Source organism: Amphibalanus amphitrite, unplaced genomic scaffold, assembly GCF_019059575.1.
Source record: "Amphibalanus amphitrite isolate SeventyFive unplaced genomic scaffold, NRLGWU_Aamphi_draft 000072F_arrow, whole genome shotgun sequence".
NCBI lineage: Eukaryota > Metazoa > Arthropoda > Thecostraca > Balanomorpha > Balanidae > Amphibalanus > Amphibalanus amphitrite.
In genome coordinates, this window is record NW_024881568.1 from 1,219,673 (window position 1) to 1,235,309 (window position 15,637).

Consider the following 15,637-nt stretch of genomic DNA (forward strand, 5'->3'; position numbering starts at 1 on the left):
GACGTGCGCATGGATAAGTTAAGTGTAGGCACTGATGCTATCGTTCCCAATCGCATGACCACACCCAACCACCTTGCGAGCGCTGCACGTGCGGCTCACTGCACAGTGCACACCTCAGCAGCGCCACCTAGGGTGAGGCGCTCTGCAGGGATGCGCCGCCTGGGCGGGCGAGCCGCCCCACGAAGTGGCAGGCGGACTGGCCGGTCGGTTGGTACCGCACCGTCATGGGGGACCGCGCCCCCGCCCCGGTCCGGACCGCCACCAGGGAGGAGGCCGTCGACATCCACCAGCTCCGGTCTGGCCACTGGGCCCGATCGGAGCAGTACCTCCACCGGATTGGTCGAAGACCTACACCTGAGTGCGCTCAATGCGACGACAAGGAATGCCCTGCGGGCCGCTGCCTAGTCTGCTCTGAAGCAGCGGACACCCCGGCGCACGTGTTGCTGGAATGCCCGTGCCTGTACGGCCCCCGGCTCCGTGCGCTGGGCAACATCATCGGCGCGGCCCACGATGTCCGGCGCGACGACGTGGTGGCGGCCTTGGCCGCCGGATACATGGCCCACAAGAGCCGGTCGGCTACGCTACCGCTCCGGCGGTAGCCGGGGGGTCAAACAACAACAACAACAACAACAGCCGCCCCACGTGATTCGCCAGGACAGTGCGACTCTCAGGGTTCAGACCTTCGACGAACACACCGCACCTTACGACCCTCACAGAGAAATATTAGATAATTTGTTTGATGTATTTAGGTCACCGTCGCAGCAAAATGAAATAGGGTGGTCGTTTATCTCTTTCCTCCGACACGCGGCGCCTGCTTGGGCATCGTCTTGGCCTTGGGCACCTTCATCTTCTGCTTCGGCGCCTTGGTCTGAAAGGAGGCAACATATCCACGCTCAGTCGTACTATTTTTTACTTGTTTGTTGGTGTTTAGGGCACGTCGATAGCGGGGTCATTTAACACCTATTTCTTTTCACAGTTAAATAATCACAGCTCGAGAGCTGATCGCCTTACCCGATTCAAAAATGGCATGGATGCAACCAGAATTTGATAACAGCGATTTCGATTCGTGTCATCGTTGTATGTTCATCGACTTCACGAGTACCCCAACTCCCAAGACATCTCAAAAGGTCAATAAAAAGATCCTAAAAAGGGGTAGGGGAGAGTGGGGATAACTGGGACGGGGGAGAAGTGGGACACCTACAATATCTGGATGACCAATTGGACAAACAATTTCGGTTTTGCATATTTTCTCGTGGATTTAGTCGGGGCACGTCACAACCAAGCGGTTCCCTTTTCCGGTTGCCTGTCTCTGAGATATTGAGTTGGGGTCTAAAATATGTTTTTGGGCATTGTACTCTAATTCATTTTGCCGTTTATTCAGCGTTGTGAAATGTTCATGCCGTTCACCTTCGGACGTCAGTGAAATATTCTTAGTTATGCAGAAACATTTTTTGATGTATCTTTTATACTTTTTGTGTGGGAGACAGTTGAAATAAAAAATGACGACTTGGGGAGAAGTGGGACAAAGTGCCTTAACCACGTCCCAGTTCTCCCGCATGCAAATGCATGGGAATATTTTCCAAGATACTCAGAGCTGTCAGTGTAGTTCAAATTAAAGATAATCGAGGTGATTTCTTAGTGTCAATTTTTAAAACACCTTCGTGATGGGTCATGAAATTTTAGTTGTATTCCATTTAAATCACATTTCTTGGTCAGTCCCAGTTCTCCCTATCATTTGTCCCACTTCTCTTGGACGTGTCCCCGTTCACCCCATTTTCAACTTTTCCTAAAATTCAAATGTGAGAAGTAACACGCGAAGAAACACGCATAAAACAGTAAAGAATGTTAGGAGAAATAAACCGTTTACCAGTAAAGGCAATCAATTTACTTAAGTCTTAAATATTCTATTTTTTACGAATTTTCAAAGTTGTTGTCAAAATAATGTCCCACTTCTCCCCGGTCTCCCCTAAGCACACATATTCCGCCAAAACTACAGCATACAAAGGCGACCTTTTGAACAGATTACGCAGCCCATGGCGGACATTACAGACAACACTAAAACTAAATTCGATCCGTGCTGGAGAGCAGACGTCAGGAGAGAAACGTCTAAAACGATATACAGGGTGTTCCAAAAGTGTGCCCCCTAACTTATATTGCTTATATCTCCAAAACTGTATGTCTTACGAATCGATAAGAGAAAGAAGAACGGTAAATTTCGGTACTAATAAGCTACCTAGTGTGACTCATTATGTATTACATTGAGAACAGCCAGAACGAAATGTGTTGCGAGATCGGGTGAAACACGACGAAGAATAAATGAACGCACGTGAACTGAAATATGCGGTCAGATACGAATAAGTTTTGACCATATCCGATACCAATCCGATACCGCTAAATGTTTCACCAAGAATTTGGTATTAAATTGCGCTTTTCAAAATGCCGGTCGTGTTGTCTAAGATATGTATGGGAGTAACGGTTGATCTGGATGGAATTTGATCGCTTTTTCTAATGAACGGCTTCCCAAAGCTGTAGATGCATGGTTGCAGAGATATAGGCGATCTTAGTTGGGGGGCTCACTTTTTTGGAACACTGTGTATAACTAAATATCAAATACAAGGTATATAATGGAAATCAGTTGATCAGTTGGAGTCAGTTTGCCTCGACTCAACAATTATCTACATCAACTTTGACGAATATCACAAACTTCGTGGAACTACCTACGCAGTTATCAGGGATACTGGTACAGTAACCTGACTCTGGAGAACGATGAGTTTTGAACGGCCCAACACATCGGAGCCCGACTCGCAAGGTCGGGCGCTACCCGGCGGATATGCCATCGTCCGCCTGGGCCAGTGACTGTAATTGCCCAGCAGATTTCATTGATGTTACTATGGAGTTTCAGCCCCCCCCCCCTCTAAATTGATGGTTGATGACGTAATGGACGACCTGCATTAGTGACAACAAATGTTTATGCAGGACCTGTTCTAAGAGCGGTTTGAACAGGCATGCAGAGCATGCATCCGCGACTTTTGAAAGGCTTCTCTGGAACGCCCATGGTCCCAGCCCAAGGACGGACGGGGCATTACTCACCTTGGTCTGGGCGCTGGCCTTCGCCTTGGCCTGCTTGGCGGCGCGGTTCTTCTCCTTGGCGGCCCTGCGGACAGACACAGCCCAGTCAGACCCCGTTCTCCCACTGCAGACAAACACAGCCCAGTCAGACCCCGTTCTCCCACTGCTGACAAACACACAGCCCAGTCAGACCCCGTTCTCCCACTGCAGACAAACACAGCCCAGTCAGACCCCGTTCTCCCACTGCAGACAAACACAGCCCAGTCAGACCCCGTTCTCCCACTGCAGACAAACACACAGCCCAGTCAGATCCCGTTCTCCCACTGCGGACAGACACAGCCCAGTCAGACCCCGTTCTCCCACTGCGGACAGACACAGCCCAGTCAGACCCCGTTCTCCCACTGCAGACAAACACAGCCCAGTCAGACCCCGTTCTCCCACCGCAGACAAACACAGCCCAGTCAGACCCCGTTCTCCCACTGCGGACAGACACAGCCCAGTCAGACCCCGTTCTCCCACTCCCACATTCCATGGCACGTAAACTTTGGCTGAAAAGAAACCGAAATGAAACTCACGAGCAAAAACTGTGTTAGCGCAATATTTCACTAGATTATACTCAGCATGAACAACTTGTCCCTGCAGCATCCAAAATTGTATTTTTGCTTGGGTGTCAGAAGGGAAATTACTCTCCAAAAAGGGGATTAAAGTGGAAAATTGCCAGACGTCAGCTAAGGCTGAAAAGGCGGAAAAGGGATCAAAGGCATACATGTATGTTCAAGTGTGGTAACGTGCGATGAAAAACGACCTTTCATGCAAATGTTTGGTTTTTGGTAAAATTGGGAGTGGAAAATTGCGCTTAGAAAGACAGGAGTACAAAATGATTTTCATTTGAATGTTAGTTTCTAAACCATTAACCAAATCAACACATTTTGGGACACTGCGTCCGAGACGTACTTTACGGCAATACCGACAAAAAGCAGATATCACTTACTTGATGGCCTGTTCGCGCTGGGCCTTGCGCACCTCGGGCTTCATGTTCCTCTTGGCCATGATATCGGAGAGGGAGGCGCCGACGATGGCGCGCTGGAACTTGTGCGTGCGCCGCGCGCGTTTCTTCACCATCTCTTCATCCTGACCCTTCTTGTTCTTGCGCCTGAAACGAGCCAGTCATTGGCACTCTGTCAGACTTACAGTGAATGGTCCTCTAAAAATGTGACATAATGAAAACTTCCTAAAATATTGAGAAAAATGCAGCTGATAGCCCTTCCTCTAGCAGTGCTTACTTACACTGCTTACTTGCTTGCTTACAGCAGACTGGTCTTACCTTGACATGACTACTAGCAAGGAGTACACAGGTTGATATACAGTACCACTGAACTGTTTGTGCATCACTATCATAATGTAACTTCGGGATCTAAATTCAGCTGAAGACTACAAATTATTAGAGTATGAGGGTGGGCGCCATCACAACAATCCCTGCTTTAGCAGAGGCCCTGTCCTTTGAATCCTTCAATTCAAACTGGTTGGACTGACTTTATAAAAAAGACAATAAAATGATATTGTTATGTCACCCAGATTCAAATAGAGCAACACTCAGTACACCACCTTTCTCATGTCTTAATAGTAACACAGATTCTGCACAAAAGTTCAGAGCTCTGAACTACTGTATTCTTGCTTTATTTTTGGATGCTTGATGCTTCTACATTTAGAATCTGGTCTCCCATCAACAAGGAAAGCCTCAGAGCTCAGCAGCCCATAGCACAGCATATTTGGCTAGAAAATCTCTCCACTGCCAAGATGAATGAGCCACAGGAAACAAATGACACGTACCTGTAGAGGATGGTCCAGGTAACCTCACGGGGGTTCCTCTTCATGTTGAAGGACCTCTCAGCCTTCTTGTGGATGAAGGTGTAGGCCTGCAAACACAAGAAACTTAAATGAGTCAACCATGGGCGAAGGAACGGCTGGAACATTGTGGGTGCATGGGTGCAGAAATCCAGCCATGGCCGGTGAAGCGGGGGGGGGGGGGGGGCGACAACCGAGCGAAGGCTCGTTACGAGCTTTGAGGGTGTAACATGTCGAAAAGGTACCAACCGATAAGTGCATTTGGAAGCATTGACCCTCGCATGTGTAGGGGGGTCGGATGAACCCCCCCCCCCCCATGGTTGTTCGCAAATAACTCGCGCAAAAAGCGGCCGATCGCGACGAAACTTTTAGTACCCTCGAGTTGATCAGTTTTACACCTACTCTAAAAATTTCATGACCCTGACCCAAAAGACCCTTGACCTGTGACCTGATTCTCAAGACCATGTTCGGCCGGAATCGCGATTTGGCGTATGTCAGCTCACATTATCCGCGCGTTTCCAGTCTTTTTGTGATTGTAGACGTCCAAACATGTAAAATGATGTTCTTCCCATGCATCACGGTGGTTGTGAAGATAACCTGAAGGTCAGGTCAGGTCATTGACCTTTGATGACCATTGACCTCGGTTCACTTTTTCGAGTTTTACATGTTTCTAGGGTAGTTTAAAGGGCTGATTTCGAATTTAGCATCCATTTGAACGTTTACGAAGTGGTTTTAGTGCTTTCGTGACATGCTACGACGCCGTCAGTGGTAGTTGACAACTACTATGGAAGCCGGTAGGACGCCTAATGTTGACCTGACCTGACCTGACCCGATCTGGCCTAATTGCATGAAGAAATCATCTGTGATCAAAACTTACATCAGATATTTGTGATCAGCACCCCCAAAACCCGATAACAGCTTCACTTTACGCAGCCCTAGCAGGTCCCGATTTTCCCGACTTTTGGAATATTGACCTGACCTGGAAGGTCAACCAATGAAGTAGGACCTTAAAATTGGGTATAATTGGCTTTCTCTCGTCACGGGCAACACCCTCGTTTTTCCGCGAAGCTCTAGCTCGATCAGGGGCCGAACGGCAGGGGGTCCGGCCGACCCCCCTCCCCCTCCCCCTACACATTAGAAGCTGGAAAACGCTGCACAGTGCACACATTCGAGGGCTGATATTGTCAATATTGACTACCGCAAAAAGTAAAAGGGGCCAACTTAGCCATTTTCGAAGATATCGGGCTAAAGTTTTTGACAGTGGGTCATCGGTTCGGTATGTGTTCAATCACATGCTCCATTTCCCTTTTTCAGCACAAATGTAAGTTTTGAAGACCATCACTGATCACAGTAGCAAATGCTTCGAAAGATGGATAGTAGGCAACATATCCTGAATTTGCCGTGCTGCATGGGAAGTAGTGTTGATGAAAAAGGGGTTTTTGGTTCAGATTATTGTGGGTGCAGAATACATTGTCTGCACCCACTGGATAAATATTGTGGGTGCAGCTGCACCCTTGCACCCATGGTTCCTACGCTTATGGAGTAAACAACTTACTGATCAATATCAATATTGATTATTGACCAACAAAACATTTAAACACACATAGCTTTTATTCATAAGGGATTTGGCTCCAAGTGGCTTTTTGACTGCATGTGTTTTTGCCAGCAAAATCAGAAAAACTGAGCCTGAGAAAATTGAATGTCACCAAAGTTAAACGTGAATTATTCCCGATAAATTCCATTAGTGCGTTTTGGAACTCGATATCAGAACAGAGGTGATGCAATCCTGTCAAACTTGCTGTGTGTGCAGCAGGCGTGGGGGTAAGGGATGGGTAGGCAGTTCTGACGTCATGGCTGCGTGCGGTATACACAGTCCCCTACAACACCTTCATGTGACATCTGCTCTACTAATGCCCAAATAAATGCACACCAAAATTAATACAAATAAGTTCTCATATTCACAATCAGCCAACTTCGTTCGGGATGAAATTTACAAAATCCTTGCAAAGGCACTCACCTTGCCATCGGCCTTAACGGCCGTTTTCCCATGGCCTGGGTAGATCTTGAAACCGCTGAATATGCAGAGACCGACCCTGAAAATAAAGTTGTATTAAAAACGCGACCTTAGGTGATATTTCAAACAAGCACATAGAAACAACCAAAGAATTATTACAATAATGCACATATGTGCCCACCTCATTCTTGCTGTTTAGACGGAAAAGACAGTATCCGCGGCGTTGCCAATTTAATAAAAAAAAATCACAACACCTTAGCTGTTAAAAACGCTGAACCATTGTTCTATCAATGAACAAAAAATAAATTGATTTCATATTTTATCCCTTCATTTTTAAAGAAAAAATTAACAAATATAAAAACTCAAATTAGAGCGCCCACTTTTTGATAAGTACAATCACGGTTACCCTGCATTCACCGTGCATTCACCCATACTGCTGCGCCCTGCGGGATAACTGCTTATGTCGAGAGTGGCATATGTTGCTGTTGCATTTACGAAGGCGTTGCCAAAGATTTTTTATTTAGGGGGAAAATCATATTTAGTGTGTATTTCTACTCTAAGCTCAAATCAAATCTACTCGTTTGACGTTTCATATAGGTCATCCAACATGTTTAGCTCCGCAGTCCGCTGCCTGTACCTACTTAAGAGTTAAGCTCCGGCTAAAGTACTGGCAAAGTCTGTGGCTCTACTGGAGCTGAGCCTGACACACGATCCTGGAGCTCGCCCGCACCACAGCCGGACTAATGCCGCATCAGCCGACAGCCGTGCCATACCTCAACCGTACCTACCTACCTGCAGCTACAGTACGCCATAGCAGCTACGAGACAGCCGGACCTGGCCGTAGGGAGCCGGACTTGAGCCAGACTTGGCGGTCCGAAACCATACCAACTCAGGAGCGCTACGGCAAAGGCTGGCTAACCGGAATATAGAGCCATATCGACCCCAACCCCGGCTCTGACCGTCTGACGGCGTTCCGTTTACACCGGCCCAAGTCTCGCATGTCGTAGTTGCCGGGGCAAAATGGGGCCAAGCCAAACTGCTGGCTGCGCCACCACACCCTTAGTGACCGGTGTGGTGTCGGTGTAGCTTGTCGTGCCGTCTTCCGAGCGACGAGTTTCTTCGTGCCATCTGTTAGCCGCCGTTGAATCTCTATTGTCAGTGCACAGCCGCTACCAGCTGTCTGCGGGTAACACGGCGCTGTCAGTGCGCCCGTCACCTAACTTCCGTCACTTCCCTGTCTTGGCCCGCCGCCGCCTCCGCCGCCGGTCGACGAGCGGACCGGCTCACGATGATAAATCCGCTGTCGCTGAGCTATGGACCTCTTTCCTTACAAGAGGATCACTGGCGCAGGGCGCTGGGATAATTCAGACATGTTTGCTAGGTAGGTATTCTTCTTATCCCTGACGCTCTAAATGGATGCATAGAGCAAAATGGATGCCAGATTCGTAACTAGCGGCTACGAATTCAATATTCATCATGTAACACCTTTCATGTGTCTAGGTCAACCAAAGGTGATTCGAGGTCATGAGGTCAGCATAACAAGACTCCACCCTCCGGCACGTGTAGGGGGAGCGGTAGGGGGAGGAGGAACGGATGGACCTATGTTTTAGGGCCTTGGATGGACCAAAAGTTCGCGAATAACTCGTGCAAAAAGCGGCCGATCGCAACGAAACTTTCAGTACCTACCCTCGAGTTGCTCAATTTTACACCTACTCTGAAAATTGCATGACCCTGACCCCAGTGACCTTTGACCTGTGACCAGGGTTGTGCTTGAATCATGAGTCGAGTCAGAAATTTGACTCAACTCTGACTCAAAAGAGTCAGATTTGAGTCGACTCGGATAAAATTTTGAGCTGCTGAGTTGAGTCAGAGTTGAGTCAGGCAAAAACATTAAGGCGTTGAGTTGAGTTAGAGCTGAGTCAGTAAAATGCAGGGTTGTGCTTGACTCATGAGTCTAGTCAGAAATTGAACTCAACTCTGACTCAAATGAGGCAGATTTGAGTCGAGTCGGATAAAATGTTGAGCTGTTGAGTTGAGTCGGAGTTGAGTCGGACAAAAATATTAAGGCGTTGAGTTGAGTCAGAGTTGAGTCAGTACAATAACGTTAAACAATATATATATATATATATATATATATATATATATATATATATATATATATATATATATATATATATATATATATATATATATATATATATATATATATATATATATATATATATATATTAGGGTGCGTCAAAAAACAAATTTGTTTGATGGAACTTGAGCATTTTATTTTTCGGGTTACTTTTAGCATGGCTATTAACTGTGTGGAGTTTGGTGTTTTTTCTCCTTCACTGAAAACAAATTGGCCGGGCTGTGGCGGGTTATCCTTAAATTAAGTGTAAGGTACGTCCGGGTTAATCACTCAAGTGCGGGTAGAACCATGCGAGTAGATAGGGTACCTGTTTGCGATATCTGGAAACAACAGATAAATCCGCGCTGACAGGGGCTTGATACACTTTTTACGTGTAGTTGCTAGCCGACGGTGGCGGATAGCGGGGAAAATCCGGGACTGATAGGTATCGGTTACTCTCGCCAGGCGGATTCATTATATATGTATAGCGCGGATAAGTGTCACGTACTCCCTCACACCGGGTTGTCAAGTTTGCCTGGTGGATTCATTCACCCGCCAACTGCGGATACACTTCCCGCGCATGCGCGTGCGCATGCGCGTTGCCGGCGGTGCACCTCCGGCAACGAATCTCGTGCGACGCCATCTTCCTGACTGTGTTGACGGCGCTGTGGTTTGGCTGTGGTACTGCGTCTGCTGTGGACTTCTGGCTGCTGAATTTCGCGGATAGAGGTAAGGACGCTCTTCAAAACTAACTTTTTAACCCGGAGAGATATACAGAGTGAGTGTACCCTTTCACTTAGGGCCAAATGATTCTTGCAATGCATCTCGTGTAGATATAGGTACCTACCTATTGGGTGACCACGTGGACTCGTAATCGTTTTTCTCTGTGGCCACAGGTCATATCGTGCGGCGAATCCAGTAAGGCGAAAGCTCAGATGACAATGCACAATTCGGTTTTGTGTATGTGGGAATGGTTTATGATACGGGCTATTTTTTCAGGCGTACCTACGAATCGAAATGGGAGGTTTCGACCACTGAAAGCCAAGTGGAGAGACGTTGACAGACACAAAACGACCGGTGGAGAAGTGGTGCATGGCGCAAGGCACCGGGGCCTCATGACCTTAACTCATATTTAGCCCGTATAATTCATGTGTGTGGATATTGTTGTACGTCTAACTAAATAAATAAATAAGACCATATTTAAGTGCTTACGAATGTGACAGCAACCGAATGCATGGGAAGGGGGAATTGGATGCTCAAAGTTAACGAAAATTATAGTTTGCACCAATTAACCTGCAGTAAACGGGTAATAAGTATCAGTCAGTGGCGTATATTTGATACCCGGTGTAGGGTGGTCAAAAATGGTGGTGGATAGGGGTACCCTTCAGATGCGGATTTTACTCCGCGTCAACGGATCGAGGTACCCGGCAGAAGCGGATATTTAGATTCGAGTAACCCTCCTTGATCGGGTAATCTATACGGATTAACCCGCTGTCAACGGATAAACAGTATCCGCGAGGCACGTATATTTCGTATCCGCTCCAGAGTGGTCAAAAATGGTGGTGGATAGGGGTATCCTTCAAATGCAGGTTTTACCCGCTGTCACCGGATCAATTTGTTTTCAGTGTTCATTTACCACTGCCTCATGACACTCCAGACAGGGGTGCAATTTCCCATTGACTTGCTAACGGCATAGCCAGTATCGTTTGCCACAGCCGGCTAGGAATCTAAAATATGATCCTGTACTGCCGGTAAAACGCCAATGATGCCGAAGTTGAGATTGCCAATCAATGCTACACGAATTGGAATAATGGCAATATGCTGATAGCGTGTCACAAATCATGGTAAAGTTCGAGATTCTGCTGGTGCCGGTATTATGCTATTGCTGACAAAGCTGCAGCGAATCGCTCTTACGTGTTCCTTCCTGTATCGTTATTTATTCAGTTGTGGCATTTTTGGACCTTTTCGTCACTTTGGGCATCAATGCACCATTCTGTTTTACTTGTTTTCTATTATTACATTTGCTTCGTAATCGCCACGCGATGTCTGGATCGCCCATGATCGTAAATAATACATACACACAAGGACTCTTTTGACTTATGCCTCTAAACACAGCAGAGTAACACCAAACACAGTAACACCAACATACCGAGCTACTGTGCAGACACCATATTCTCGAAGTTTTTTTTGCAGCCATGTCTTCAAAATGCTCTTCGGGGCGACTTCAGGGCCGAGTTCGAAGATTTTCGTGGACTTCTTCAGAACACGATGGCAACATATCAACCAGCAGGACTTTCGGCCTTGCGACAACCCCAAGGAAAAGGCTTGGAAAGCAGGCGCAGTCGTGTTCTGCGTGCGCGCTCTCCAGGCCGGCAAGTTCTGGCCACGGAACGACTATCCGAGGATGCCTTCAGCTGTGTTCTCTTCCTCGGCGAATTTCCTCCCGCGGTGATGTGACGGGGGTCGACCACCACGCTCGTTGGATGTCGAAGGTCATATGCAGTGATACACCCTTAAGATATTCCTTTTCCGCCATTACCTCCAACTGCGTCCAAAAGATCTTAAATCAGTAGAAGAATTTGCCACCTTCGCTGCGCTTGTGTACGTTAAGCTCTGGACGGAGGCTTTTCTGCTGAATGAAGCGCTCCCAAACGACCTTTCTCTCATTAAACGCCTTCAAGCCTTCCACGAAGGTTTTCCCTCGACTGCACAATGTGCGCATGCCGCGCTGAAGGCTATCGGCCGCCATCGGTACGCAGCCCCAGGGCTAGCTCCTCTGATCTTGTTCTCAAATTACTCGCCTCAAAGAGACCCACGATCCTCTTCGCCTTCAGGGCGGCATGCGCAGTCGAGGGAATCCTTCGCGGGAGGCTTGAAGACGCTTAATGAGAAGAGGAACGTTTGGGAGCGCTTCATCCAGTAGCGGGGCCAACGACACCGACGCCAGGTTCATTCAGCTTGTCCACCATGCATTGTGGACAAACTGAATGAACCTGGCGTCGGTATCGGTGGACCACCATGCCTTCGGCGATCAAATCCGTCGTTGGATATCGCTGGATGGACCATGGATAGGTTCGTCAATGCGTCTTCGCACTTCTTCGAAATCCTCCATTTTCCTTGTCATTTTCTCACGGGATTCCTAGGACGAGACCTGGAGTTCTGGGCTTAGGACCACGACTACCAGGTGGCACGTGGCACTGTCTAGGCCCTGAAGATTGTCAATAATACTGCAGAGAGTGTACTGGCGCTTGTAATGACCTTCAACCGTAAAATAAGAAGTCAGAGTAGGGAAAACAGAAGCTGCTTCAGACGGTCAAGGAAGACCGGGAAGAGATTCCCGGATGCGAAGTAGATGACCGTCTTGAAGAAGTGAAGGCATCCCATGGGTGAACCAAAAACATGTTTCAAGGATTGTCCTAGCTTTCCCAATTGACGTCCGGAGCCTGCTCAAGAATTATAACATTTCAATATTTTCTATTCAATTCTCAGAGCGCCATAAGTTTTCGATATATCGAGCCTTTGGCCAATAAATGCATTGTCATGAGGCAGCACTTCCACTTGCGGGAGGACTGTTATTTTTTGTATGCGGCGTCTACTAACTAAGTGGAACCGAAAAATGAACATGCTCAAGATTTATCATCAACTTTTAGTTTCACCATATAATTAGTGACGTACCCTAATATATATATATATATATATATATATATATATATATATATATATATATATATATATATATATATATATATATATATATATATATATATATATATATATATATATATATATATATATATAAGGACCGTCATGTTCATTTAACGTCACGCTTTTTGCTCAGTGACATCAGGAACGCTTCATATCGGGAAAATAACAAAATTTTATGACGTCAATGTGACGTCATCTTCAACGTTTCAACCGCTCATGAACTTTCTTCAATGAAATATGGCCTATAAGTATTCATTTAAAGCTGTTCAAGTTTCAAGTTCATATCTTATCAGGTTATGGAAATACCTATATCACACAAAATGTAAGGGGGGCAGCTTTATGCCCATTCCCCAGTGGCTCGTGGGAAATGCAGTCTCATACATTCAATCATTTGTTTATTTATCACTTTCTAGTCCGTGTTCCGTAGGTACATGCCCCAAAACCGTCCATATACTGAGCAAATACACACGAATGAAAGAGTTCGTGACCCTGCATTGAAAAAATATAACGTCATATATTGGCTGCAATAACAAGTCTGTTGACACTGTGATAGTAGGTACCTAATTATTTACAGCTGCGGGAGCATGAAGAGAAACGTGCTTTGCCAAAAGTTGTTTACAAACTGAAAAGCCTCTATGCCAGCCCTAGCTCACGGCACATGACATTGCGCATGACAAACTTCTGAATCTTCCCTGTCACCGTCTTGGGGAAATCGTCCCTGAACTGGATATAGCGCGGGACCTTGTAGTGTGCGATCCTGCCCTTGCAGAAGCTCCTGACGTCGTGCTCGGAGAGACAGCCGAGCTCTCTGGTTCTGACCCAGACCACCAGCTCCTCGCCCATCCTGTCATCAGGCACGCCGAACGCGTAGGCCTCCAGAATGTCCGGGTGGGTCATCAGGAAGTCCTCCACCTCCGTGGGGTAGATGTTTTCCCCTCCACGGATCACCATGTCCTTGGCACGTCCCACGATCTTGACGTAGCCATCCTCGGTCATGGTTGCCACGTCGCCAGTGTGGAACCAGCCCGCGGCGCTCACACACTCGCGCGTCTTCGCCTCGTCGTCCCAGTAGCCGAGGAAGCGGTTGTAGCCGCGCATGCAGAGCTCGCCGGAGTGGCCGACCGGCAGCGTCCTGCCGTCGCCGCCCACCACCTTCACCTCGGAGTGGTCCAGCGGGAAGCCGACGGTGCCGCAGCGGTGCTCCAGGTCGTCCGACGGGAAGCCGACTGTCAGCAGCGGGCTGGTTTCGGTCAGACCATAGCCGACCACCGCGTCACGCATGTTCAGGTCCTCGATCATGGAGCGCATCAGGTGGAAGGGCACCGGCGCGCCGGCCACGATGCCCGAGTACAGCGAGCTGAGGTCGTGGCGCTTCTGCTTGGCGATGTTCACCATGTCCACATACATCGTGGGAGTGCCGTACATATGGGTGCACCTCTCGTCCTCTGTGGCCCGCATGGAGGCCTCGCCGTCGAACGCCTCCGACGGGAAGACCAGGCAGTTGCCGTGCAGCGGGGCCAGCACGGAGCCGGCCACGCAGCCGAAACAGTGGTAGAGAGGCACCGACACACAGATCCGCACCCCGTCCCGCTCGTAACCTGCCCGGCGCGCCAGCTGGTGCATGTTGTTCACCATGTTGTGGTGCGACAGCGTGGCGCCCTTGGGCAGGCCCGTGGTGCCCGAGGTGAACTGGATGCTGCACGGGTCGTCACAGTCGACCTGCGCCTGGCGCCGCTCCAGCTCGCCGGAGAGCGACTCCATGCCGGCGTCGAGCAGGTCGTCGAAGCGCAGCACGCCGCGCCGCCGCTCGGGGCTGATCATGACGATGTCGCGCAGCTCGGGCAGCCGCTCGGAGCGGACCGTCAGCGGCACGCCGGCCTCTCCGTCCGCCAGCGCCGGCACCAGCTCCGTCAGCATCGTGTAGTAGTCGGACGTCCGGTAGCCGGCGGCGGCCACCAGCGTCCGGACGCCCACCTTCCGCAGACAGTACTCCAGCTCGCGACTCTGGTACGCCTGGTTCACGTTCACCAGCACCAGGCCCGCCTTGGCCGCGGCGTACTGCGTCAGCTGCCACTCGTATATGTTGGTCGCCCAGATGCCGATCCGGTCCCCCTTCTCCAGTCCGAGCGAGAGGAAGCCCCTGGCCAGCCGGTCGGCCTCCTGCCGGACCTCGAGCCACGTCCTGCGGATGTCCTGATGGACGAACACGAGCGCCTCCTGCGAGCCGAACTCGCTGGCAGCCCGGTCCACGACGTCGCCCAGGGAGGTGTGCACCAGGGGCGCCGAGCCCGCGCAGTGGAGGTAGCTGTCGCGGAGGTGGGTGGCCGGAGCCCCCCGCCGCAGCGCGCCGGCGGCGGAGGAGGCGTGGCGCGAGTGGCCGACAGCCCTGCCAATCGCGCCACAGCACAGTTTGAGGCTCACCCTGCTTGCAATCATCTTGGTTTGTTTGTACTCTAGTGCTGCAGTACCATGACAAGTTGCCTGCAGCAGTGGTTGATTGTTTCAGTCGTTTAGGTCTTTTGCTCTCCTAAGAAGGTTCACAGATCCTGCAATCAGACAAAAGACTTATCAGCAGAAAGCAGGCAAAACAGTTACAGATAGCATGTTCACAATAAGCCGTAGGTACCTATTCTTTACCCTGCATTCTCTCCCGGTAGATTTCCAGTGCATACCTACCAACGAGCACAGCTAGGAACAAGGAGGGTTTTTAGTTTTTACCCTTTATTCGGGCATGAAGCCCTAATATTGATGCCGATTTGTTTGATCTAACTTGGCAACTGTTCGATGTTCATATGTACGAGTCATGCTGACCTGTCCATCTAAAGCTGTGCCCGTTTGCGACAGAACGTAAACATGGCATATTTTCATAACATAAAACCGTACAC

At 48.9% G+C, this 15,637-nt stretch overlaps 2 protein-coding genes across 2 annotated transcripts; both read right to left on the bottom strand.

The window, feature by feature from the left end:
• Nucleotides 1-728: 728 nt before the first annotated feature.
• On the bottom strand, nucleotides 729-7,185 carry LOC122379144 (60S ribosomal protein L24-like). The gene is made up of 6 exons (XM_043361091.1): nucleotides 7,110-7,185; nucleotides 6,932-7,007; nucleotides 4,900-4,985; nucleotides 4,061-4,222; nucleotides 3,091-3,154; nucleotides 729-868 (listed from the first exon to the last, which is right to left on the bottom strand). Exons 1-6 carry the CDS (start codon nucleotides 7,112-7,114, stop codon nucleotides 785-787), a joined length of 477 nt encoding a protein of 158 aa, XP_043217026.1. The 5' UTR covers nucleotides 7,115-7,185; the 3' UTR covers nucleotides 729-784.
• A 5,945-nt stretch (nucleotides 7,186-13,130) lies between these two features.
• Nucleotides 13,131-15,319, bottom strand: LOC122379164 (medium-chain acyl-CoA ligase ACSF2, mitochondrial-like). The gene has a single exon (XM_043361121.1). The coding sequence runs from the start codon at nucleotides 15,186-15,188 to the stop codon at nucleotides 13,386-13,388; it is 1,803 nt and encodes a 600-aa protein (XP_043217056.1). The 5' UTR covers nucleotides 15,189-15,319; the 3' UTR covers nucleotides 13,131-13,385.
• Nucleotides 15,320-15,637: the final 318 nt, after the last annotated feature.